Source organism: Tinamus guttatus, unplaced genomic scaffold, assembly GCF_059628265.1.
Source record: "Tinamus guttatus ecotype Peru unplaced genomic scaffold, ASM5962826v1 Tinamus_guttatus_pri_ptg000002l, whole genome shotgun sequence".
In the NCBI taxonomy this organism is placed as follows: domain Eukaryota; kingdom Metazoa; phylum Chordata; class Aves; order Tinamiformes; family Tinamidae; genus Tinamus; species Tinamus guttatus.
The window spans coordinates 719,897-747,527 of NW_028288536.1; the positions used below are offsets into that span (position 1 = coordinate 719,897).

General features: G+C 44.4%; 2 protein-coding genes across 4 annotated transcripts in view; both read right to left on the reverse strand.

Moving 5' to 3' along the window:
• The window catches only part of MAP4K4 (mitogen-activated protein kinase kinase kinase kinase 4), a 602,555-nt gene that overhangs the window by 330,478 nt on the left and 244,446 nt on the right, over positions 1-27,631 (reverse strand). The window lies entirely within an intron of this gene.
• NPAS2 (neuronal PAS domain protein 2) overlaps positions 1,037-27,631 on the reverse strand; it is a 91,713-nt gene continuing 65,118 nt past the window's right edge. Inside the window, exons 8-21 of the mRNA XM_088520450.1 lie at positions 22,318-22,436; positions 20,664-20,746; positions 19,848-19,954; positions 18,987-19,134; positions 18,229-18,310; positions 17,360-17,501; positions 16,584-16,690; positions 16,313-16,405; positions 11,099-11,245; positions 5,278-5,472; positions 4,217-4,365; positions 3,974-4,066; positions 2,619-2,799; positions 1,037-1,519 (exon numbers count right to left, since the gene is read on the reverse strand). Of these exons, the coding sequence (XP_088376576.1) occupies positions 1,343-1,519; positions 2,619-2,799; positions 3,974-4,066; positions 4,217-4,365; positions 5,278-5,472; positions 11,099-11,245; positions 16,313-16,405; positions 16,584-16,690; positions 17,360-17,501; positions 18,229-18,310; positions 18,987-19,134; positions 19,848-19,954; positions 20,664-20,746; positions 22,318-22,436 (1,823 nt within the window). The 3' untranslated portion in view covers positions 1,037-1,342. The remainder of the gene's footprint in view (positions 1,520-2,618; positions 2,800-3,973; positions 4,067-4,216; positions 4,366-5,277; positions 5,473-11,098; positions 11,246-16,312; positions 16,406-16,583; positions 16,691-17,359; positions 17,502-18,228; positions 18,311-18,986; positions 19,135-19,847; positions 19,955-20,663; positions 20,747-22,317; positions 22,437-27,631) is intronic.

Here is a 27,631-nt window from a genome sequence, read left to right on the forward strand (position 1 = left end):
TCATTGAATGTAAGAACTTGGAAATCAGCCGCTACTAAACATGCAGAGTGAACGACGTAGTGCAGCAGCCAAAGGAAAATCTGTGCAACTCCTGCAATAAAGCCTTGTGGCTCTTTTATTTTATTCTACAAATAAAGACAACTGTCCATCATCAAATGGAAAAAATAATAATTTGAATTGTATATAGCATGAAACAGTAGTTTCCTCCACAAAAACATCTCTAGTTCATTAGTTTATTACAAAATATCCACTCACAGAAAAAACACAAGCACAATCTTTATACTTGTGAAATGAATTGATATTTCATATACAAAATAATTTCCACATAATTCCATATAATTTTATTTTATATAGAAATAGGTCATTATTACAACAGCTGTACAATACACTACTTTTTCTTTAATAATTACATAAAATCTTTCTTAGAAACATATTAACAGAAAACATACAAAAAAAGCGAAAAGTGCATTTCTTTCCCCCCCCCCAAAGGAAAATTCAATCCTAAATGTTATAATGAAAGAGAGATGTAATAGTCTGCAGCATCCCGAGTCAGTGGGCCAAAACACAGTGCATATTCCTCCGCGGCTTGCTGTGTAGGTTGAAGAGGGATCCGTGTGGTGTTACTGGAGAGCTGCAGGATTGTGCTTATAAACCGAGTTCTCCTTTGCCATCGGAATTCACACAGGAAACAGTCCAGTGTTTTTGCTGTTGTTGTTTTATGTTTTCAGTCGTGATGGCCAGGTAGGCTAAGCTGCATAATACTGTTCAGATTCTAAATGAAGGGTTATGAGCATATTCACCAATGACTGGGCTTTCTTCTCCATTGGATGTGCTAATTTGGCCACAAGAAGAAGGAAAGTGCCTTTCTCGTTACAGAAAGTGCCTAGGTTTTGTCCTCTGTGCAGTTGTGCAAAATAACAACAATAATCATAATAAAAATAATCTTTTGTTCTCTCCTCGATAGACCTTTGACGCAGTGCTTTCCATACACAAAGAAGAACCGAAAGAGTGAAGGCCGAGCACCTCGTGGGCCCGCGCACGTTGCGCGTGACGCGCGGAGACCGACCCGCCTCCCCCGGCGCCCGTCGGCGATGGAGTTTGCGCAGGATAGTGTTTCGTTCTCTTACTTTGCTCTGACAGAACATCCTGTGCTCACGAGACGGCGCGAGCTGGGTCCGGCGTGCCCTGAATGGGCAGTCTGCGCTCCGTGGCCTACTTCTGTCGCGGAGCTTGGGAACAAATGCCTGTGCAAAAGGCAGAACACGAAGTACAGAGTCACTCTCCTGTGCCCCAGGCGCCCCTTGGTTAAAGCTAATCGTGCATTGGTTGTGCTGGTGGGACTCTATCGCAGCGGCTGCGGTAAATTTGATGCTTCTGATAAGCTATTGCTTCTTCTTGGTGTTAGTTGCTGCTGCTGCTGCTGTGCCTGATGATAGCCCATATTTCCTTGCTGTGGCGAGTAGGATGGCAGGAGCAAAGAATCGGCTTGCTCACTGTGCAAAGAACTTGCAGTTTGCACCTACAGACAAAATAAAAGTCATTGTGTGGTTTCATTCTGTCACAGATTACAGCTCTTCGTCCTCAATGTACGGGGCGCTCAGCACCATCGCCAGCCTGCTGGCTGCTACTCGTGAGGCTGTGTGTTTGGAATGGGGTCAGCTTCCCTAATACCAGCTGGAATGCACTTAAGTTGCAGCAAAGAAGTTTACAATTAGGCATTGAGAAAGGTTTACGAATAGGAAGGGGCTGCTCTAGGATTTTCAGGTTATTCGTTGCTGAAAAGCCTGTTTAAGAACAGGCTGGACAAACATGTCAGAAATGACACAGATGACAGGAGTGACACGGGAGCCTAGTGTGGCTCATGAGGTCCCTTTAGCCCGTTATTTTTGTGAGTTTACAATAGTAAACTTGCAGTGCTGAGGTTAATGTGAATTTTGCAGATGCTTTTACTGGGAGTGGAATCTGCCATAGTTATTATTTCCCAGCTATAATAAAGGGTTCCAGCACAAAAACAGGAGTTTAATCATTGAGGTTGATGATGCTTTTTCAGTGACTCGAGTGGATTTGTGATCAGGTTTTAGAGGCTCAGTTCAGATCCTTCTGCGTTAATACAGACACCTCTTTTCCTCCCTTCCCCCATCAGTGTGTGTTGGATTAGTTAAAAAAAAAGAAGTATTTTTGCATCTTCAGTTCACCTGGTTCTTCCAGGCGATCTGCTCCAATTTATCTTCTTTGCCTTGTGGAGATGAGGAAATATGTTAATTTACTGACAGGATCCAGATATCTGATCCAGATCTCATTTTATGTTGATGCTGGTAGTTAAAAAAACCATCTTTTCACTTGTAAACTAAGCAAATTTTATACTGAATAAAGAGTACAGAATAAATCCTAAGGCGGCAATTTTTTGAAGAGTCTAGAAACACACTTTAAACACATCCAGGATAATCTGATTATGCTTCCAGCGTACCAGATTAGTAATTTCCTTTGAAACGCTCTAGGCCCGCTGCCGCGGCTGCCTCGCTCTGCGGCCACGCGACGCGGGATCGGCGTCCTGCGCCTCACGCCTCTTTCAAAGGCTCCCGGCCGTGCGCGGGGGTGTCCTCCTGGGCCTACCCTACCTGCAGGTAGTGCTGGGGCTGCTGCTGCTGCTGGCGCGGCGCCGCTTGCATAGGTGGCAGGGAGGGAGGGCTGGCGGCGAAGCCCGGGCTGAGCACGGCTTGTCCCATGAGCACGACCGGGGAGCCGCCGCTGGAGGCCGGCACCTCCAGGCTCTGGAACATCTGTTGGCTTTGAGGGTATCTGGGGAAGAGAGAAGGAGGTGAAGCAATGGAGAAGGACCAGGAGAAAGAAAAAAATGGGGTGGGCAGCCCTACTCGAGATAAATCATTCCTGATAAAGGACTCCAATACACGGACCTGTTAACGTGGAAGACGGCGTCGTGTGCACGAACACCAGCAATACTGGACTGCAAGGACAGAACACGTCCCGCCTCAAGATACCGACCACTTTTTAGGCTTGCTGAAGAGCCTGGCCTGGGCGTATCTTCTCTCCAGCCACTGCGTTCACATCCCAGGCTCACGAAAGCAAATGCCCTTTGGTTTTATATTGATATGATGCGCTCCCAACTGCAATAGCTGTAATAGCTGCAGTAGCTGCAATTCCGCTCCTTCTCTGCTGTCTGTGCTCCCCTACCACTGCCAGTGTCTCGCAGAAAGATGGGTAAGGCTCATTACTTTTCAAGCGGCTCCCGTACAAATTGCCAAGGACAGTCAGCAATTCCCCCAGCTATGAACCACATTACAGGAACAGAAGAAACGCAGAGCCTGCCCTCTAGAACGAAGGACGGGCCAAAACCCCAAATACTCAGTTCCTCCTGCCAAATCTGCCTTTGCACTGCAGAACCTAAATACTTGTTGTTGCGTGGAAGGCTTTGGGCAAAACCACAATGCAGCTGCTGCCAGCCCGGCCTAATTCTGTTTATCCTGTAATGGCTGATGAGATCATCGTGTGGTGTGTTTTTGCTATACAGCTGTTCGAAATTAGGGATCGGATGAAAATGCTAAAATTTGGGTTCTTGGACTAGGATGTGAGCTCTTAAAAGGGTCCTGTGAGTCAGGGAGCAAACAAGAATTCGGAGACGCATATTTGAAAATCAGGCCTCCTTTACTGAAATGCTTAAAAGCAGATCCCCCCTTATTATTGTAAGTATTTACATTTAAAGAACTCTGTATTTATAATTGAAGCAGAGCATTTCAGCTGGGAAAAAAAAAGTATTAGAATAGCAACAGTGTTGCTTAGAAAGTACTGAATACCTGCATGCCTGAGCTATCAGCTCCAAAGTACCCGTATAGAAAGGGTCGCTGCCTGACATGGACAGCGGTATTTATAGCTTTATTTGTATATCTATGTGTTATATACTTTATCAAGAAGGCTCTTTTTCCCCCTCCAAAGCGACCTTGGCACTTCCACGTACTTAGCCTGGGATCCAGCCCCGCCGAGCTCCGTCGCGCGTCTTGCGTTGCAGGACCCGGGCATCATGGGCTGGATAGGCTGGCTGAGCAACAGCCTTGGGCGGGCGAGGAAACGGGGCGAGGGGAGGAGGGAAAAAAAAAAAAAAAAAAAGGAAAATAAAAGGCGACGTGACGGCACCAAGGCCCGGTCCCGGGGGGCCGCGGCGGCCCCGCGCGGCGCCCGGCCCGGCCCGGCCCGGCCCTACCTGAGCTGCTGGTCGTGGCCGCAGGCGGCGGCGGGCGGCGCGGGGGTGCTGCCCCGCGGCGGGGCGCCAGGGGGCGCCGCGGCGGCGAACGGCGCGGGGCGGGGCGCGCGGCTGCCGGCGGCCTCGGCGCCCCGCGCCGCCTTGGCGCCCTGCGGGGGAGACCAGGCGTTAGCGCGGGCCCTCGTTTGGCCCCTTCCCCTCCCTTTCCCCTCTTTTTTTTCCTTTCTGTTTATGGTGCAGATCCGCGGCTTGTTGTTTCAGTGGAGCCATTATCATCACACACGTGATGTAGGACACTATAGGAGGTTATAAGTGGCCCTGGAGAGGGTCTGTGCGGCTGTGTGCGCTGCAGGCTCTGGTAACAGGGCTAGGAGCTAAGCGTTCTGGGAACGGAGGAACAGGGGTTGTGAGGAAAAAATAACACTGGAAATCTGCAATAAGGGGGAAGAAAAGCCCACAAAACAACCCCAAAGCCTGTGTCAGCCTGTTCCGAGATTTCACAGGTCTCACTTGTTCGTAACTGGAGGTGAAACGTGTTTCTCTGCACAGGAGGCGGCTACAGCTTGGAAGGCTCAAACCAATTTCTGAGGAGTTCTGCCATGTGCTGCCGCATTGCAGCAGTTCAGCCCTGCTGGTGCCCCTGGTCAAGAGCTAATTTGGCCTCAGAGTGACCTGCTCCTAGGAGCCAGGTTAGGGCTTGTTCTGAGAGGTCGCGCTGCGGACACCCCTGTTGCTGGTTTGGGCAGTCAGATCTGACTGTGCGGCCAGTCAGATTTCTTGCATGACCAAGTAAAGAAAAACGGGTCCTCCACACCTTCTGCATGCTCCCTCTGCTCAGGTTTAAGGCTGGAACAGCTGCTCCAGTAAGGCTCCTGCCTTGGGTCTTAGGAAAGAGATTTAAGGTAAAGGAAATGCTGTAGACAGGCGCTTTATATGGGGAATAGGGGAGCAAGGCATAGACACCCTCACTTACGGGACTGGCATGATTTTACTTGCTGTTTAATAACAGCTCAGTGTCTTCTTTCCATACAAACATTTCTCTGTTCAAAAGAAAGGAGTACCTGGCTCGATATCACACTGGCTTCTCTCAGTGCTTGCTGGTTTGCTGTTTGTGAAGACCCAATTTGCCCTTGGAGCTGAGGACCGGGAACGAGCTGCTGCTGAGAAATGACCCCTGGCCTCTGCTGTAGCTGCTGTGGCTCCGACTGTTGAATATTGCTAAAGCTCAGGGACACTGTTGGCTGCTGTAAAAACATCTGGAAAAGAAAGGGGAAGGTTTACTCACATCTCTTAGCTATCTAGGTAGAGATAATGATGGTGACAGAGATAAATCCAAAGATATGCTCTAAAGTAAAGTTATCACCGTTCTACATTAGCTGTAGTTTTACTGTTAATTGGAAATCACAAATCGTTCCTACATTAGCAGTTCTGCCATTTCTATTTTCGTTCCTCCCTCTCCTGGGAGCGTATTGACTAGTCACGAAAGGTGCCCGGGGGTAGAAGCCTTCTGTGCCCGGCAGGCGCTGTCCTTGTAGAGGCACCGCACGGTCACGGTGTCCCAGGGCATCGTCTCCAGAGGGAGCAGAGTCTTTGCCCAGCTTCTCAGCCCTTTCATGTCTCCCATCAGCAAAACCGGCCTGTCTTGCAGCCAGAGCCACTCGTGATTTTGGCTGTGAAAATCCAGCGCCGTATATGCAGCCGGGCTGTTGAATTTTACTAAGGGCTCTGTCCTTAGCATTGAGGAGGTCCGTAAGCAGGCGGTCGCTGCCATCTGGGTCATTTGCAGCCCGATGCCTGTCACCCACTGGTCTTGCCTGTGTTTGGCGTATGCAGAAGGACTAACAAACAACCCCTCTACTATACACTATTTTGCCCTGCAAAATGAGACTTTCTTCTTCATGAATTTCTTCTTTATACAAGTTACAGGGCTTTGAATTATTATTTTTTCTTTTTCTATGAGTTATTCATTTATTTTGTAGCCATCCAAAGGCATCTTTTTGTGAATTATTTATGCTACCAGCTCTCTTTGCAATGCACCAAACCTAGCTGGATATCTATCCTCTCGTGCCAGGGCCCGAGGGGAGCTGCACTTCCCCGGTAGCTGAAGGCATTCCGGGCTTTGCTCCTGATTCCCTGCCACTGCTGCCCACGTGCAAACATGCTAAGCTCGTCCATTAACTGAAGTGGAACCATTTATAGTTTAAATGAAATCAGAGTCACAGTTACTCTCTTCATCACGCATCCATCAGCCTCATACCCAGCAGTACATCCGAGGTGTGCCCAGTAATGAGTACACTTTTCTGCAGCTTATTGCTATATTAGCAATTCCCCAAACGACCATGTCCCCTGCAATTTCTTTTGGAAAAAACCCCCCATACTTTTCTCCAAGGATCTGACCCAGTTGCTCTTCAGTTGCCCATGTATGGGTTGGTACATCCTACCTGTGCCTATTTATCTAGCTTTTAAAACACAGTTTATACTTAAATATGTGAATTTTTCAATGCATGTCTGTGTGCCAGGTTTTACTCAGAAGGAAAGGTACAGACAAAGCTTACATTAATCGGTTGAGAGAGGGGGGCAATTAATGAAAATGTTAATGGTCCCAAAGCAACGGCTTGTCTCAGGGGCTGTGGGCTAGCAGCATCTCAAAGATGCCTGATATAAATAAATGGGTCAAGTAACGGAGTTGTGGCTGCTCGTAGCAGGTCTGAAACCAGCTCTGAGTGTTTTCTTTTAAAAAACATTGCTCACTGAGTTTGGAGCCATTACATATCAGAAAGACAGATGGTCTCACAACTTCTGCCAAGTAAATAGTTCTTATTATGAGTAAATCAAAGACGGAAATTACGAAAATTCATTTTCTTGTTTATTTTCTCTATTTAGAAGATGAGCTTTGGACATGCTTAGTAAATGAGCTTATTTGACTAGCTCCAGCGATAGAACTGGTGACCATTTGGTTGCTATAAAATTCAGAACAGGTAAAGCAAGTGGCATTGTTCAAAAATGTGGTGTGGGATGAGCACCCACTGTTACTGGCAAGATCACGACAAGCTAAGTCCTTCAAAAGCAGCATCTTAGGCGTTCTCCTTGTACGTGGTGCACAGCACTGAGAAATACGAAGTTCCTCTAATGCAAATTCAACACCTATCAATGCAAATGCTAGGCAGGGTGTGAATTTATAGCAAATTACTTACTCTGCAGGGAAGTGACTGTGTGCATGCCCTACTCTGAGATGAAGGCAAAGCAGCTTATCCTTCAAAGGCACCGGGGAAGGCGGCTCCGCAGTTATCGGCGTGTGCCACGGGATGGGAGTGCGCACAGCTAACGGCTGGCAGCTACCAAACTACACACTTGCAACGCAGGAAACCTCTTTCTTTTTAATGTGTTCAAAGCCCGAGAGGCATGAACCCAGAGACACTCCTGTTGCCTAATAACGGCCAAGGCACCGTTATTGCCCGTGGAACATAAATGTCCTGGGAAGAACAAGCCCAGGGCTTAAAAACGGCAGTGGTGCCATTTCGACTGTGCCCCCGCAAAACAGGCAGGCTCCAGGTGCCTCATCAAAACTGGGGTCGACCTGAGAGAGGATCAGAAGAGTGGGACTCTGGTTAAGCATAAAAAGCAAGGACATACTTCATCTGTACAACGCCTACGAGTGCTTCTCCCTAAAATGTCTCCTGTGGTATCTCAGTCCTGCCTGGATTCATCTGCAACGCTGAAGTCCTCTAGCTTTAAACAAGAACAGAAATCCCCTCAAGAAACAAACCTTTCCTGGTCTGAGCGAACGAAGGAGATAAATTAGCAGCCCCGTAACTGCACTGCGGATAAGGACACGTCTCGTGGCTGCTTTTGCGTGCTGCAAGGTCAGTGAAGCATCTTAAAAATATGCTTTAATTGGCCAGCTTGTTAACATACCCAGCAAAGCAAGAAGGGACGCGCCGACACCGCTGCCCCTCTGCAGCTAATGGACGGATCGTGCTGGTGAGACATGAGACAAGTGGCAGTTTGACTCTGCCCATTCTTTGGGTAATCGGGGGCTTACAACCTTGAGGCTCATCACACTGATATCAAGTCTCTTGTGTAAAATAAGTAAAAATGAGAAGTACAGTGCTGTCCGTGCTCCGTGCGCGGTTCTTCAGTTGCACTGCTCAAATCAGCAGCCTGCACACTTCTGGGGTTGCGCTTGCTGCTCCTGTCCCCAGCGCTTGCATTTTTCCTCCGAAATAAAAAATGGGGGGTTTAATGGGATTTGAGCACTCTTGTTGAAGCCCCGCCAGCCTCCGTCGAGTTTCGGAAACCAGGCCGCGCTCCCCGCGGAGCCCTGTGCGCGGACAGGAGCGCGGCGCTGCGCGAGGGGCGCGGATCAAGCAGCTCGCGAGGGAAAACTGCCCCAAGGGCCCCGTTTTCAGCAAACTCCCGATGGCGCTCCCCACGCTTCCAGCTCCCATTCTCCACGTGGAGCGTCGAAGGGATCCGAGCCACGCGTGGTGGCCGCGCTGCTCTCTTTGGGGCGCTGCTTGGCGCTTTGGCGAGAGGCACGGGCAGGGTCTGCGGCACGCGGCCCGGCGGATGCAGAAGGCCGCCCGGCAAAGCGCGGTCTGGGTTCTGATCCAGCACTTTACTCCTGGCTGCTTGGCCGGAACAAGAGCCCAGCGTGCAAATATAGGAGGCTTTGTTTTTACATTGCCCCGATGGTTTGAATAAGACAAACCTAATTCCTCACTCGCTTTGTCCCCTTAGCAGCACAGTGATGCACAATAATTTCTTTCCTTTTTTTTTTTTTCATTTTTTTTAATCTAGAGAAAGCTGGAGAAGGAGAAGGCCCTGCTCCTAAGTCAGCGTGACCACTCACATCCCAATACTTTGTCTGGTTGTTCGGAGGAGACCGAAAAGCCGGCCCTCGGACTGCAAACACGGGCTCTCCCGCTCCCGCCGTGCTCCTGCAGCAGCTACAGCGGCGCCTGCGTTTCCGAGCCTCCCTCCGGTTCCCCTCCGCTCGGCATCCGTAACAACGGGTGGTCGGCGCTGACATCCAGCAACTCGCTGGGTTTGGAAAAAAAGTTCCCGTGGGTCCAACCTGGCACAGTGTTCATGGGGGAGCGGGGATCGCATGAACGCTGGGGCTTGGAGCCACAACCCGGAGGGGGCATGACCACCCGCCCCGGGCCTCCCTGCCTGAGCCACCAGCAGCACAGAAGAGAATCTGCCCCGCAGTCTCTGGGTTGCTAGAGGCACCATAGTGTGTGCCGAAGACAGCTGGGTAAAAGTAAAATCTGTTCCCTGCGTGTAGGAAGCTGCCCTGATCTCCCACTTTAGTCTGAATTACTCAAAAAAAAAAAAAAAAAAAAAGAAAGGATCAGTGAATATAAATATTGAAGACTTCACGAGCGGAGTAATTTTTTTTTCCCCAATTAAAAAGAGGACAAGTGAGAATATCATGTCTCTTGGTTATTTGTAATAACAGTAATAGCTTTCAGACATATGACACCATTCTGTAAAGCCAGTTAATTGCAATGAGAATTTCCTTTCCTGTTAATCAAACTCAGTGTAGAACCAATGGAAGAAAAACACTGATATTAAACCTGTTCTACCTATGGCGTTATATGATACCAGGAACAGAGAGATCTGGCTTTGGGACCCCTCACTGCTGTGTTGTATTATTAGCCGTCCATATGCAGCAACTTAGGTGGCAAAGTTTCTAATTTGGCTTCATGGATGCCTTAATTGCCTAAGCCTACGATCCCATGTTGTTTTGTGAGCTGCATCTCACAAATGCTGATTATAGGTGAGATTCTATTTCTGTGGAAGGTAGGAGCAACATCCCCACTAACTTCAGTGAGTCCCGGGATTTTATACCGCGCTGAAAATGTTCTTTGGGACGTTCATTTCTGCAATGGAGCTTGCCTTCTAAAAAATCTTGATAGTACAATGTTCATAGTGGGTCCCTAATGCCACATTTTTAGAAAGGGTCATTTAACTAGATATTCCTGTTTAAATTACAGGAACAGAGCAGTAATCACCCTGCTTTAGAAAACTTCCATAAAACGGGCTGATTTCTCCATTTGTCATTAAATGAAACTCGAGGAGTACCAAATTGCATTTGCTATTATTTACGAGGTGCAGCAGGCGTAAAGGGTAGTACAGAGCAGATATTGTACTTAGTGAATTCTAGCTCGGGGAAGGAGACCTATCAAAGACACAGGAAGGGCAGGTTCGGTCGGCTTCACCCCACGGCTCAAGCTGGTCCAGGGAAAGATGAAACGAGACAGGAGTGTTGGCCTTTCTGCTGTGCACAACGCTAGCAGAGTTGTTTCTTGTTTCCTTCTTTCTTTCCTTTTTTGGACATATACATGTCAAAAACACAATGAGGAAAGTGCTGTGTTTCCAAGCTGGAGCTGGGTCTGGAAGCAGGGAGTACATGGAAGAGGTGAAGGATGGTGGGCAGGAGAAGCACAGGGCCAAGGAAGAGCAGGACAGATGAGACAGACAGGACTGGTAATTCATGTTTGAAGCAAGCACTGATGCTGATGAAGAGACATGACTCAGGAGACATGAGCATTGGCAAATCTGAACATGAATCCTTTGCTATTAACGTTGCTCAGTCTGAAGACTCAGTCGATAAAGTACTGAAGTATGACTTTGAACAGCCGACTTTCTTCCCACCATGGTTGAAAAATTTCTTTCTCTTCATCTTCCAGAAGCTCTCAATCTTTCTCAGTGTAAATTGCTCAAGAAACTAGCACAGGGCAAAATCCTCATTCAGAGGAGCTGGTTTTCCCACGTCCAGATTTCATGGACTCTGCAGCTACACTGAAGTTAGCAACTCTACTAGATGTCTGGTGAGAAGATGCTTCACCCTGCCCCTTCCCAACACCACCTCACCTGTATGCTGGAGTCCTGGACCAAGCAGAGCTGCTGCTGTATTTTCTGGAGCTCCTCCTGTTGCCACCGAATGTTGGCTTGCAGGATCCGTGTCCTCTGTTCGAGCTGGTCCTTGATGCTCTGGAACATGCTAAACTGTGCTGAGAACTTAAAAAAAGGGGGAAGATCAGTCATTATGATATAGGCAGACCTCAATACCATGTTAATATGTAAGAGGTTATTGGTCTCGTGACTTTTCAAACAGAATCAAATGAATAAAGTGTGTGTTTATAATACTTTTAGACTAACCTCTAGGCAGAGGCAAAGCTGTTGTGTTTCTAATCTTATGTGTGTATATTAAGTTGTCTCAGTTACAGAGATCTGCTCACAGCTGACCCTGGTCTGTTAGTGAACCACCCAGTGACTCCTTTGGAGAGTGTGCTACTTTAAAATGTTATCAAGTACATATTAACCGATGATCAAGCAGTGCATTATTATTACTAGCCTGTAGTTTGAAGTCCTAAATGTGACATAACCATATATTCCAAAGCATTTTACTAACTTTTGCTTTTCCCACACTGAAATAGCAGTCCTGCAGTGATTTATTCCTGATTATATCATCATGCAATGGTTGACCACAATAAATACCTTCTAGTTTCTACAGCTGAGCACTAATCAGGTTACAAGGAGTCCTCATTATTTTTATACATGACATAAAACAAATGGTGAAGCTCAGCAGGCAAAAGGGCTATTCTAAATAATCATATAAAATGGAGATCACTAATGAGGGTGCAGAAGAGAGCAAAATATCCGGTAGCTGTAATGGCACGGAAGGGAATCATCCAATAAGCACCGAGGAGACTGACATGGTAATGAGCTCCTCATATCAATTGGTGTTTTAGGGGATGATTTAAAGTTCACCAAAGCTAATTAATACTTTAATTGGCTTTAGAGTAGCTGCTTTGCATGAGTTTCCATTCCAAGAAAAATAAGAAAAATCTTGCAATGACTTGAAAATGGTGCATGGGTCCTGTGACTTTCTTAGTGGCCCTGCTCTTAGAGGGCAAAACTGGTGCACATTGCTGGCACCTTCCTGCTTGACAGTGCTGCTCTTGCTTACACCATTCCTGGCTTTCCCTTTATTTCTGAACAGGAAACCCGAAAATGGGGTCAAATGGGGAATTAAGGTGCTAGCAACATTGTACCACTTAATGAATTTCAGGGCACTTGCAGAAATCTGCATGTGCCAGGTCAGATTTGTCTTGGCTTTGCTGTGAAATAGCTACACGGGTGGAAGACCTGTCACACGCCCTCCAGGAAACAGATGAAATCTCCCTGTGACTGTCCTTCAGGGAAGAAAGGATGATTTTTTTAATACATATGTATATAATTTGGCTAATGGACGAGTGGAAACTGCTGGTGTTTGAGAACAAGACAAGGGACTGCAAGGGGCACTCGAGATCCTTGTTCTAGTCTGGACCTGAGCTTCTGGAGGCTCCTGGGATCCCTAATTTCAGGCATGGAATTGCACGAGGAGGGGAATTTCAGGAGGAGAACCAAAGTTTAAATTAATAATAGCTAATTCCTGATTTAGCATGCGTCTGTATGGAAGGATATTAAAAAAAAAAGCCTCAGAACCTAATTCTCTCTATAAGAATTCCGTCACTGAGGAGTTCTCTTAACCCTTTGGACGGGTCTTTATCAGAAAGGAAGTAAAAGCATTTTTTAGGCAAAAGTTTCATTTTAGCTACCTGGCCTGCCAAGGGTAAATTTATCACTAGGACAGTCCAGATGTGTGAACTCATTTTAGACACTGGGAAATCAACTTGATTTTTCTTCAAATAAGAAATTACAGGCATTTTAGAAGAAATAATTTTACACTCATTTCATATTTTAATAACAGACAATCTCTATGTCCCAGCATTAGTTTTAGATTCGAATTTGCTTTGCAAAGCTGCACACACAAAAATTGCTTTTGGTTTTAAATTATTACTCCATGTTACTCTTTTCAGCACATTCTCATACCTGACATACATTTCTATTATTTTTTTTTTTATTTTCTTCTTCATGTGCTTTTTTATGAACAACTCAACAATGATTAGATGTCCTACAAGAAGGAGAGCCATTGAGGAGGAGGAGAAGATGCTTTCTCCTTTCTTTTTCTTCCCTTTCCCACTGTGAAACTGAAATTAGGTGGTAACTCTAGCAATGGCCCATCTGATAAAAAAGCTCCTGTTGTGTTGGGTATAGTGAGACACCAGAAGCAATGGACCTTCACTGGAGAGTATTTATCTCCAGATCATTAACTGCTCAACTAATTAGGGGAGAAATCTGTAATTGTGTAATGAATTAAAGAGCTTAATTCATATTGTTCCACAGAAAACATTACATGGCTTTAACTCTATGGTTAGCATCGGAGAAAGTTAGCATTGGTCTCACTTTGGTATATTGCAGATACCCCTGATCCTCGGAAAAGGGAATGCTGCAGCTGTACCAGCTTTCCAGATACAGCCAAACATTCAAGGCAAAAATCTATGGGATAGCTGTAATTGTAGAGCATGACTGGGTTGATCAAGGTTTGCTAGCAGACAAATAGCAATAATTTTAGTCTGGTTTATTTAAAAAAAAGAGAATTGAGGCTTTTTTTTGATCATGCAGGCAGGTTGTCCCATGCAGGCAGGTGCATTTTTTAGCATGGTTTCATAAAGAAATGAAGCTTTAATTTCCTCCTGCCTTCTAACTTTCAATATTCTGGGCCAATACTCAAGACACACAGTGGAGTCGCGAGGGTCTCGAAAGCATCAAGTTGCTGTAGTTTTCATGGGAGCTGGGGCTGAGCAAAGCGCCAGCAGCCCCTCAGGACCCACCGGTTGCGCTCCCAACCTTTCTGCTGAGCGCTGGGGGCCCTGCTGCAAGTCACAGTCCCCACGTCACATTCAGTTTGGCTGCTCCCCAAACAACCTGCTCGCTCCTTCTGCCTCCCGGATGACACCTGCACGCTCCCAAGCAGAATTATTAGGTCTAATTTTTATTTAGCCACCAGCAGCCGTTGTGTTGTAGGGGATTTTAATTTATTACAATGACAAGAAAAATATTTTAACGGGGAGCACCTGGCTTAGAGCAAACCATTCACACTCAAGCAGCACCCAGTGCGATGCTTTAGGGCTCATTCAGGCAAATCGACAAGTGGGGATTTAAAAACGTATTTAGGCAGCGGCAAAACCAAGACAGCATTTGCTTGGAATAAAACTAATCAAAGTTCAAGCAGATGACGCCGCAGGCAGGAGCTGGCTGCTCACTGCAGAGGCACTGGGGGCTCTTTGAAACATCCTTCCCTTGCTACCGCCCCTGGGCTGGATACTCGGGCTCCACAGAAGAGCCCTTGCAAGGACTCCTGGAAAATGCCTTGGTCCTGCACGCACGCACTCAGAAAACTTTGGTTTTATGCAGCTTCAGGATGGGGTGAGCAGCAAAAAGCCAACGGAGAGCAGCTTCTGAAACAGTGACGCCGTAAAATGATGTGGGAATAATTCAGTAGTGTTTCTGGCAAATCTGAGGCAGAGGAGGAGACGCTGTTGTTCTGAAAGCAACGAGGTCTTGTTCTCTTGCTAAAATGCTGGGAAAATTATCAAACTGAGGGAATGGTAACGGTGTAAAATACATCTGGGTTTCTGTGCTCCACCTGGATCTCATTGCTCATTCGCTTAGTGCTGTAGGGTGAATCCTTACCTTGTCTTGCTAAATAATGGATTGTATTGCTGTAGACTGGCGTGCTTATTATTTTAAGGTGGCAAGTACAGAAGGAAATTAATGGATTATGAAAACATCATCCAAATCTGTGGAGAATTACTAGCTTTCCCAGGAGCATGTTATAGGAAGCATGTGCCACAGCATCCTGAGCTGCCAGCTCCCACATGCTCTATCCACACATTGCCATCGGGGAAGCGCCTGCCTGAGTTTCCCTGGGGCACTTGCTGCCGCTAAGGAAGGTGACCACGGAGGGCTGCGTATTTAGACAGACTCTGTTCAGTACCTGAGCCCCAGATTTAGCCAGGCCAAAGAGGCCAAACTGCTGGCTGTGACACTGCAAAATGCTCCAGTTTGGCTGAGAAGCAATGGGAGAGGAATGCCAATAAGCCCATTAAACGAGGCTTTTGGTAAACAACCGAAAAACATCTCTTCTGAAATAAGTTTTGATGGAGAAGAGAAGGGAGTAGAAAACAATCAAGCATAACATGCAAACATGCACAGGTTTGTATAAATAAACTAATTGGTGTTTTGAAATGCATTAATGAATAGCAGAGAAGAATATCTGCAAAAGAAAGCGAATGCGCAGAGCAGATAATTGATACCCTGTTTCTTCATTGCAGGCTGGTGTGGAGTCGTGAAAAGAATGTTAAACATGAAAGATAAATGAGAAATTGGTATTTTAAAGCTGGGATCCTCCAGACTTTAAATGTTTTATACGCTACAGGAAAAGACTCTGGGGTCCTGCGAGGGAGTACAGGATACAAATAGCAGAAGCCCCTAAGGTCCTGCAGAAGTCCCTAAGGGAAGACCTCAGCCACTTCCCAAATTATAGGACATGAGGATATTATCACAGAGTGGGATGGCAACGATGGGAACATGCTACTCAAGTTTGCTTCTTTGAAATCCACTCCCAGCGAAACATGGGGATGGCTTTTTGGGTCAAGAGCTGCTTCCAAGATGTGGGTTAAGGGACTCTAGTGGAGCACTCTGCCACTAGCAGCATCCTCGTCATTACTGGCAATCTCTCAAAAGGGGTGTTGCTGATCCTTAAGATGTGTCCTTTACTATTAGTTCTGCATTATATTAACCAAACTTTTTTTTTTTTTGGAGGATTAATTATCTTTTTTTTTTTAATTCTCATCAGGATCTTGATTTTAAGGGGACTCGATTCTGAAGAGGCAGGGTGGAAAACTGCTTCTCCATTTTGTTTTTTGTCTCCCTATGACATAAATGTGGGTGTGCACGTGAACCTACTGTACCTCTTCTTCTGCTGTGAGTGTCTGAATATAAACATGTGTAAGCACACAAGGTTACCGTTCATATGACACTCGCGCAATATTTTAAGAGTTTGAGAACTGGTGAAGTTTGAGGTTTTAACTATTATAGGAAGATCCTAAAAGCACTAGACTCTGTCAATTGATTTGGTCGATGAAGGAAGAAAATATCAGAGAAGTGACCTGTTCCATTTCCAAGTCCCCAACTAACCTGTGCCAGAGGTGCAGGCTGATTTGGCAAAGTTGCTTGGGGCAGCAACTGCTGTGGGAGAAGCTCACATGAAGGCTGAGAAGGCAAAGAAGCCTAGGTTAAAAACAAAACAAAACAAAGCAAAACTTAATTTATAAGTTTGGCTCCTTTCTCTTTTATATTTCTTCTAATGCCACGGCCTTTGGGTAAGTCTTTTTCACCTCTGCTAAGCTGCACATGTGGAACATGCTTCAAACCTTCTGCCGATTTCTATGACTGTGGGTAAACTTACCTGTAGAGCAGTAGGCTGACTGAGTCTATGCACGGCCAAATCCTGCTGCGTGCTAGGAGTCCTTTGCAAGGGAGTGCTGGGCTCTGCAATCAGCTTTGTTGGTGTAGCTGTAAGGAAAGTATCAGTGAGTTCCCACAAACTGAAAAATCACAATCATTTTTTAAGTCAGAGGGAGACAAGTCTAAAAGTGGTCTGGCTAAGTTCCAGCTTCAGTCAAGGCTCTTCCTGTTGACTGCAACCAGAGCAGTAAAATCAAACTCAAAAGAAGGATCTGGGCAAAGATGAAAGTCAATGAGACAGACTCGAAGTCTGTGCTCCAATGAATAAAGCAAAGGGATCCCGAAATCATTTCTAAAACACCTGGAACTGTCTTTATTTGAAGTTAGCTCATCAGCTTTCCTTTCAGACCAGAGAGCAGAAAGAGTGCATAAGGGGTGTCCAAGTCATGGACAGAGCGTCCTGAGTCTTGGCCAAAAGAATATCATCATCTGCATGGACCTCACACACCCTCAAACTTGAAGACAAAAAGTCATAATTTTCCTAGTAAACCTAAGCAGGAGGTTATTGTCGCTACCTGTTTTTCAGTGTATGAATGGTTGCGCTAGAGCCTTCCCTCATGTGTGTTATAATTTCAGATTATGCTCTTCATTGTGTGTGACAAATGTACCACTGCTATCTCATAAATAACTGTTAAATTAGCAACGGTGTCATACAGACACACATTCTGTACTTTGGCTAAATTTAGAACAATGCAGTAACCCAGAAATGCCACTCACATGCAGGGTCTGATTTTGGTGTGTGGGAGGATTTTGGTGAGCTCCTGGACGATACTGAGGGTGTCCGACTAGTGCTAAGGATCGAGGCACCAATATCGAGTGCATTAAAGTGCTGTTCAGGATCCAAGCTGGAGCCACTCTCCTAAAACAAGACATAACAAAACAAAACAAAAGAAAGAAAGAACTAAAACATATGTCAGGGTAAAAACATTTTGTCATGCATCTGGTAATTCTTCCAGACCCACTCCTTTGGCTAGCCTAAAGTGACTTGAGCAGAACTATTCCCCATTGGCCGGCAGAAGGCTTAGGCCCAAATATCAAAGTCCTTTACAAATCCTGATTCATTTTCCAATGCACTGTTACTGAAGTGGAAAGAAGTAGCAAGCTATTGGCATAGTCATTTTGTGCTTTGAAATTGTTCTCTTGAAACTTTTTTCTTTTTTTTTGCATTCAGTTAGATGTGGCAGTCACTGAAACCTCTGAGGGACACTCAGTGATGCCTTGAGGAGGAGCTTGCATTCCCTTCCCTCAGCAGAGCACCTACATGTTGCCAAGAAAGGGCTGCCCAAACGTGTCCCAAATGAATCTCAAAACTGTAGTCCTTTGATGGGGGAACATAGAGATATCTCACATTGCCCTACCCATGTTCCACATATTTCATTACTGTTACTGTTCTCCAGGTTTACTCTTTCGTGAACTTATTCAATTTACTTGAAAATTATTCAAGCAATTCAAGAATTCTGCGGTTGAGGGAATCCACCTGAAAAGACAACACTGAAGTCTTTGATGGCAGTAACATAGGGACAGGCTGTGATTGCTGCATATATTCACAAAACAAAACAAAACAGGACACCTTTATCTGGTTGTACCTTTAGTGCTGAGGACACGACCTCTGAGGACACTTCTTCCAAGCCCATCTCTTGTCTCCTCTCCACCCGAACATCTGCATAACTGATTGCAAAAATACAATTTTATGTTTCAACATTATACTGCTATATTTCATAAAATATGCTTTAAGCAAACAAAGACACAAATTATCATAGCATTTTACAGGATAATGAACAACTGAAGATCACTTAAGTCACATTCTTCTGCACAACATTTGAGATACATTTGAGATACCATGTTTTAAATTTAATTTTCTGCTCAGTTCCTCTATTTGTGGAGTTTAGAGATATATTAAAGAGCTGAGGTCACATTTGTATCATGCTTCAGAACTTCATTAGAAAGCTTCCATGCATCTCTTTTAAAAATCAACATGAGAATTTCAGGAACCGAGCAGTCAAGGCATCTGTTTATACCCTGGTGTTACACAAAATGGAAAAATGCAGCAGTTAATCTGCCCGTAAACTAGTGGTTAATAAGGGAAGCTTAGCACAGCATAAGGCTTAGTGTGCTCATTTTTTCTGTAGTAAAGTTACTTTTTTTTTTTTTATCCCCCACAGAATCCAGACTTAATTTCTGTTGCATAAAAGACACATTCATGTTTCTAAGAGAAATGCTTGCCATAATTAGAACGCCCTTATCTTACTGCCATTTAGGTCCCCGCCGCTTGCTGCGACTACTGTGGTGCCAAGTACGGCTGCTTTGCGTACCTGACTACTGTGCACGCGGCCGCTTTCCATACCTCACTACCATGTGTGTGCACACAATGAACTCCGGCTTGGAGTTCCACTGGTGGTACGTGATGTAGTAATGGGTCTGCAGCCAGATCCACTGCTGTCCTTTGGTCAAAAACCGGTAGCAGCAAGACTTCCCCTTGCCAAACTGCATCACTGCCAGCAAAAAGACACACAACTTGTAGCGCGATGTGAGAATGACGCAAACTGTGAAAAGCGTGGTGAAAATATCCATGGCCCACGTCCTGGTCCCTACTGGCTTCCAACGGAGGTAGGAGCCTAAATACCTTTTGAGTGTGTGGGCCTGTGGCTCTAATGGTAAAGCAAACATCATAAAGAAGAATAGGTGTCTTGTTTTGGTACTTTAAACAGTAAATTCTGAAATAGTGCAAATACCTTTAACTCTGGACATTAATGCATTAATATCTTCTGTAACTTAAGTATTAACCTTTCCATGCTTTGTGAGCTGATTACCTACTACCTAATTAAGCAGTTGGAGTTAATTTCTAAGAGTCGTCATCTTAAGTTCTAAACCAGAAAAATAAAGGGTAAAAATGCTCGAAAAGATGGATGTTCTGTGCAGATGGATTTCAGTGACGATTAAGAAAGAAGTGAGTATATAGAGTAACATCGTGCTAAGATAAAAGCATTTGGAACAGAAAGAAAATTCCTAGTGTGACAAGAATTGAAAGTGCAGTAAGCTGTGATGTACCTAAAGGTTTTAAGGATTTGTGGACCAAATTCATCCCTGCTTTTTCCCAGTGATTTCAAGGGTTTCTCACGCATACACATTTTAAGACTTTTTAGATTTTAAAGCCCATGCAACCCAAAAACAAACAAACAAACAAACGTGGGTCATGCATACTTACAGTGTTCATGGCACCTTGCTAGCAGCTCTAGGTCATCTATATGGTAATAGTCGTAGCCGGACGTACCCAGCACTTCAAAAGGCAAGTATCCAATAATTGGCGGTGCTCTGCATTTGGGCACAATACAAGTGAATTGGCATGGCCGTGAAATGAACAGCACTTGTGCACGTTGCTGTGGGTATCCAGAAAATCCTGCTCTCACTGCCATGTCTGGCCAGCCACACCAAGGGACTGGATCGTGACTGCCCAGGTGCCCTGCTGGGGATGCCCTGAAGTTGGGGCCTAATGCAGGCTCCCAAGACACGGCCTATCCCTCTCCTTTCCAGAAAAGACAGTTTCTAAGGCATCTTGCACCATGACGGGCTCTCAGGGGCTCTGGGGCTCTGCAGAGCTTATGCGGTTGCCTTGTCCTCTCGCCAGCGTGGTTGTCCCAGGCCAGCACAGACCTTCTCTCCATACCGCAGTGGGAACTGCACACATAATCAGTGGTCGAGTTTTGAAATGATTTCCTCCGCCATGTAACAAATAGGCCTTTTCTGTCATGTTACAGGCTTTGGCCTATTGATATTTTAAAGCAAGTAAGAACGGGTTAATTGAAAATTCTATCTGAGAAGTAGAGTGATTTTGTTTCAAGAGTCCATTACAAATAAATGCAAGTTAAAATAGTAAACATCACTTTTCTGGGAATTTTAATGGTAGCCCTACTTTTCATTTGACTTGAATGGGAAGCATAACTCTATTTCAGAGAATCGTGCTTATGAAAATAGCAGCAAACAAGCACAAAACACTATCCAGAGTGCTTTTCTTGCCACCAACCTGTGATCCAGGAACAAAAATTTCCACTCCAGACTGTGTCTTGAAGTGAATTCCTCTAAAGGTTCTTCAACTACGCACATCTCCTGTATGGCAAAGAAAACCTGCTTAGTGAGAGTCGTAGCTTCACGTCCCCGCTTCACACACCTTTTGTTAGCTATAAATGTACGGTACATAAGAAGATAATTCATACATCCCTTGCTAATTCCAAAGAACATTTTATTGTATTTGCCCACATTTCTGCACAGTCTGGAAGGGAATGGTGACCAGTCGTCAAGGTGCTGAGGTTTTCCTCAATGCATGGAGGACTAAATGGCTTTTCAGGCCTGCGGCTGATGAAGGAGAGCAGGGAAGCTCCTCTGCGCTGCACCTGGGTCTCCCTGCAGCCCCATGTCAACAGGCTGCTCCCTCCTCCCTGGAGTCACCCCTCAGGCCATGGACTCCATGACACCCTCCTGTCATGCCTCTGCTACCCTTATTCCTGCTCCCACTCTTTGGGAGAGAAGTCTTTCGGGCCAGCAGGATTTCCAGCCCTCTTAGGAACACAGAACACGCTGAGGTGACACTGCCATCAAGTGTTTCTTTGATATATATTAATACTCGCAAAAGTGATTAAAGGTGCTGGCTGTACACTGACAAAAGGCATCACATATCTCTTTTTCCTCTCTCCTTCCCTCTAGTGTACAGCAACATCAATGCTGATCAAGTTCAGGAGGTGTTCAGGTGCAAGCATTGCCATGTAACACCAAAATGACAATTCTGTCTTACCTAGACAGTCAGACAAATATTTCTGACCTCATTTTAGAGGAGGAAGTCAGGACCATGGGTTAAATGACCCACCCAGGGAAATTTAGGAGATTAATGCTTAGGACTTACTGACAGCTACAGCCTTCTCTGGGCTGTTCAGAAAGAGCTTTCTCCCTAGCACTGTGTTTTGAGATGTTAGCTGCCCAAAGATATGCATATTTATTTACAAGGATCCCAGAGCAACCTTAACTCTGGCCTTTACTAATATGATTACTGTGCTTAAGATTTATGGAAAGTGTCCTCACTTATCCAGAAAAAAATCTCCATTTGACTGTCATGGCTATGAATCAGTCGAGATTGCTCTGAAAGGTCCCCATGCAGTAATAGAGTCACGCCAAGGGAGCAGTGATTTCATACAGGGTTTGTCTCAATTAGGCTTTTTAATCTCTTAACCTCTGAGGACGTTGATGAGGAAACTGCAGTGTCAGACACAAGGCTAAATGTTCTGTCTTTATTTCCAGAAGCAACTAACGCTATTTTGGTACCGAGATTTGGGAGGAGGAAAACTAGCAACAAAAGACATCAAGGAACCCAAAGGAAAATATAGGTAGCCACCTCTACCCTGTCCCACTGCAGACCTAACAGAAAGCTACAATGAACAATATAATTTTAAAGTGGAATTGCAATTCTTAACGCGAGTAGGGTCTACATTTCCTGCACAAGGCAGGGCAGAAATGATATTGTTTTTACGCCTCCTGCTCACACCGATAATCCTCTTCACTGGATTTTTTATGCATGAAATGTGATATCTGTAATCCATTCAATTAGCAAAATTAAGAATTTTGCATGTACCCGGTCTGGAAATGCTTTGAAAGTGTCTAAAATGACTGGGATCCAGCTGTGCTCTTACCTTCAAAAACTGAGGGGTTGCCAAACGAACAGTAGCAACGAAGCAGATCTGCTTTCCTGGTGATGTTCTGTAAGCCCTTGGAGCAGCATCATCAAAGCCATTGCAAGTGGAGTTAGGCACTAGGCATAGGGAAAACAAGACCCCGAGTCATGCCTCATATGAGATTTACTCCCCCTGAATATTTTGCACACTTGAAGAGTGCTAATACTAATTTTATTCAGTGAAGTGCTCTAAAAGCTTTTAAAGCTGATATGCATATATTTAAATCCAAGTCAGTCATGTTAGGCAGAAAGACATCAGAGCTTAACTTCAAGCATGAATCTTACAGGTTAATCCTGATAAAAATAAGGCCAAACCTTATTAGAGAGCATAAACCAGCTTTCTGGAGAGAAACCCCACACATCCAATTGCTCCTTTTCACCACTCACAATAATTACATATGCTGCAGCATGCCTAGCACGTTACTTCCACGAGGCAGAGGAAAAAAGTGTTGGCAAAGGAGGGAGCTGAAGAGCACTCTGCAAGTCATCAGTGGCAAAACGCTGAGGACCAAAGCCAGGAAGGCTTCACTGAGCTAGCACAAACTGCTCAGCTGCAGAAATGTGTGTTACTACTCCATATTTAAGGAGAACAGACCCCAGTGTGGTCAAGCTTTTTTTATGAGAAATGGAGGGTCCCGTGTATAGCACTAGCATCCAGAACTGGCCATTTTTTGTAGGTCTGCAGATGACCTGCTGTCTCTTGAAGGCCTAGACTGAAGGAAAGAAAAAGGGATGAGGTGTGGCCACAGATTTTGTGCATGTTTGTTATGCCTTTCGTGACTGCATGGCTTTTGTGTTGCACTGAGGGGCCTTGAGTACCTACTGACTTAGTGCTGCATCACCAAGAGATCAGGTTGCCTTAGCTTAGCCCAACATCCCATGTTATGGTGACATCATGCCAATTCTTCATCCAAATTTGGGCTGTTGAGGGATTGCAGTCCTGCTCCCATGACAGTGAAGGAAAACTGAGCATGAAGCTGTGGTGATAGCTGGGCTTTACTTCAGTAGCCTAAATTGTACAGATGGAGGTCTTGACCTAGTTATCACATGTGCTTTTGGAGTCCAGTTCAACCTGTCACAAAGTCTTAACATAACAACGTAAAGCTGATAACAAGGATAGCCATGTATGAGACAGAAAAGTAAGTGCTCTGAAGAGAAGGGTTTTAGACTGCTATGTGCGCAAAAATATATATATCACCAAAAATGGGGAAAGAGATTCCACATCTGAGAAAGCAAGGCAGATGTGAACATCTGAGTCTTGAGGGCATGGCTTACAAGATACTAAGATAAAAAAAATGCGGAAGAAATTTTCATCTTTTCACAAGCAAAGCACACTTGCTCTGGGACCCTCCCAAGAATATGCATTTGGATTCTGCTCCTGGGCTGAAGGTGCCTGTGAGAGGTCTTCTATGGGACTATTATCCCAAGACGTGGGAAAAAGGGAAAAGAATTAAAAGCTACAGAACACAGTTGAACTCTGAGTAAAGATTTACCTGCTCTGTTCCGATACCAGTCAGTTGATTTTGGTAGTCAATCCTGCTTAAAAATTAATGGTAAGGCTATACACCCAAGTGAAGTCCTGTTAAGAGCTACTTCCATGCTTTCTACCTAATAAAGTGGTCACATTTAGACCTTATAAGTCAATGGAGCAGTTTCTCTCTGTAATAGTCAGGTTCAGTAGCAAATGTTTGCAGGCTGGTCACTAAGAAATAAAAATGAGATAAGCACATTCACTGCTCTGAAGCACAGGTATGATAATTTAACCTAGTTAGTGAAAGCATGACCTTGCAAACAACACCAGTTCCAGAAGAAATACAGAATGAAATGTGAGATGCTCTGGAGAGAGTGGATGGCTTTTCTACTTAAGCTGGTTGATGTAAACAACCTTGAATCTGAAAAAAAGTTCCCAGAAAAGAGCAGAATGCATCCCTTAATGTTGCTTTGACAAAATAGAGTTTTATTTCCAAGAAGGAAATGCAGTACCGGCAGGGCAGTAATTGTCATAAAATCCAGCTATTTGGCAAATTTGGCATTTCATCACTGGGAATGCTGAACTTGGAGGCAGTGAGTGAAGAAGCCTGGGGAGGTGAGATAGAGGCAGCCTGGCTGACGTCCCCCAGGCTTCGAACGGGTACTCAGCCTGCTCCATGCTCAAATGCTTTCGACAAGGTCCAAGGCACTAAAAGCCTAATAGCAGCCTTCAGAGTGCAGGTAACTACCAGCTTGAGAGGTACCTCTGAAACTGAAAATAACAAATACTTGAATTGAAATACTTGAATACTTTGAAAATAACAAATACTGTAGCTGAAAGGGACAAAAACTACATTTATTTCTGAACTATTTTGCTTCTTGAATTGTTTTTGTTAGTATTTTGAACTTTTGACAGCTCTGCAAAGCCTATTTTACTGTTCTCTTGCACCTCAGTAAATTTCAACATTTTCTACTGAGACCTTTGAAAGTGTTATCAAAAAAGGGATAATTACGTGTATTTTTTTAAAACAGAATTCCTAACATAGCCTTTTAAACAAGCCTTCTGAAAAATCATATTCTTCATCTCTAAAAACCCTTTGGAAAGAAAAGGCACGAGGTCTTAAAGTAGCAAAGTTCAGTAATTAACTTTCTGAGAGCACCACAGAAAAATAGTCCAATGTAAAATATAAGATGGAGTCTAAAGCTATGACAATACTGTCTTTTATATGTCTAATAAAGATCCATGGGTGCTTAGAAGGCCTCTGACAAAAATGTTAAGCTGCCTATAAACAGCTGGGGAGAGGTGTATTTCACATTTAAATGATCTGGACAAAAAAAATCCTGAATAGAAAATTATGAGGTTATGTGGCAGAGCAAAAGACATGATCAGAAATGTGAAACAGTTGTTTTGTGTATATTAGTTAGGTGATGCTCCTCAGCATGAGTTTTAATAGTTGTGGTTGCTTATCATGTCTGCTTCTTCTAGAGGTACAACATAATTCTTTGGCAGAAGAAGTATTAAACTACCTGCAAATATAATAATACAAGAAGGTAGAAAGAAATCAATTTGCATAAATACAGGGTTTTAAGAAAAATGAGGACCAGAAACATTAGGGCTAAGATGTTAATACTAAGTAAATTATAAAGAACCAAGCCTTTAACCATCAAAGAAACAAAGATTTTTATCTCTGAAGACACAAAACATGCCACATGAGATGAATGAAAGCATGTTTAAAAAAATCCAGATGCTGCATTCTTTGTTTAATAAGTGTACAACAGTCAATTGCTCAGACATTTTAACTTAGGATGTTTAATTTTTTTTTTCTGTAACAGCAAATCTCTCATTTATGTCATTTGAAAGATGAAATTGCTCCTTCCTATTTCGGCAGTAGATGTTAAAGTTTAAAGCACTAATCTTAGCCACTGTTAAACAAACAGAAAGCAATTGGAAAAAAAAAAAAAAAACTCACCAGTCAAACAGACCAGAATAAGGAAAAGTTTGTTTCTTATAAATAAATTCAGAACCTGGATCAACGGAATATTCAGTAATTAAAATATCTAAAATGCTAATGGCAAGCAAGGCTACACTTGGACTTGGATGAATAACAGTGATGGTGACTATTTGTTTATTTTGCTCTTTTTCCTCCTCTTTCCTCCTCCTGTTTCTACCCCTGCCCCATGTTGATATAAATCCCATGTAAATTCTTTAGGATAAAAATTATGTCTTTTTGCATAAATGCCTGTAGAGTTCCCACCAGAAGAGATGCAAACTGCGAGCTGCAGCTTCTATTATAGTGCTAATAGCAAATAGCAATAAGCAACTGCTGGTTTTGAGCAAAACATTTATTTCTGTTTGGGTTATTCTTGTTATCAGATGTTTATACATATGCTTATGTATGCATGTGCATCTATATGCTCAAGATCAATATAATTTTATATAAATCTGTTTGTTTCCTTTAAGAGGGAATTCAGATTGAATTAATTGCTCTGGGAGTGAAGAGAATTTTTTTTCTCCCCAGCGTAATAATTTCCTTGATGGTTAATCTTCTCTCTGAGACGTATATTGGCTAACAGGAGAGTATCTGCTATAATTAGCATCCAGTAACCAGATACTTCTTGAGTTCCCATAAAATTGGGAACATGAGATACACAATTTGAAATTCTACTATAATATTTCATTTTATTACTTAATCAGGAATTCTTTTTATGCAACAATTATTTCCTCCTTTAAGAGGAAAACTTCAGGCATTTTGAATGAAAGGTCAGATCTGTCACTTTAAAAAAGCTGGTGTTTCTTTTTATTCTGATGAGCGCTTTGAAAGGCAGGACTCTAACTTTGCTTCTTTGGGGAATTTCTAAGCAAACATATCACCTCAGAAATACCAAAGCCAATATTTAGTTATATGATTGTGAGGGACTCTTCTGTATACAAACTCGCAAACAATTTTTAGAGGAGGGATAAATCCAGCTTGCCTTATCTTTTCTTATCAGAGCTAGCTATTAAGCTGCTTTGTCAAATAATTTATTCTCACTTTAATTTGGCATATTTTGTTAGGAGCTAAATATTACCTTGCCTTTTTTTTTTTTTTTTTTTTTTTTTGAGGGGGATGATCTTTGCTACTTGCCTTCCCCATCAGCCCTCAGCCAAAACTGGATGGGGGCCGCTGTGTTAGTCTTTGGTAACTCTGACGTGCCTGTTCCCGCACATGTGCTGCTGGCCAACAGCTATAGTGATGGCTGGGTATATGCAGATTTTAACTCTTGTTAAACTCTAAATGTTGGGAAAGGCTTTAGTTGACTGAGTGGGGACTAATATATGTTGGAAGATCTTCCCATTTGCAAATCCTGTCCCCTTTCCCCCCAAAAAATCAATATCTGGGGAGCGAATAGTCATTTTTCCTCTAGAAATAGAGAGGAAACTCTGCCTTCCTCTTCTGAGTGACCCACTGGCCATCTGCCCTCCTCTCCGGAGAGCGCTGAGCCTTCGCGCCAGGCTGCCGTCCTGCTTTCCTCACTGGAGCCTAATTAACGGTGATTATATAACCCTCCCAAACGGAAAATCAAATCTCTCGTACGCGGTTTGGCGCCGGCAGGCCGCTCTGGCGCAGGCCCTGCGCTGGCGGCGCGCTCGTGGCGAGCCCCGCCGCGGGCACGGGCGGGAGGCAGGTTCTGCATGGCGTGGCCACCAGCAGCCATCCTGCTGACGCAGGCACCAGGCATCTGTTTGGCCTTGATGGAGACCAAACCCTCCATGTTACGCTGTAACGGCCTTTAACGAAGAGGCGAATTAGCCCTGCGGCTCC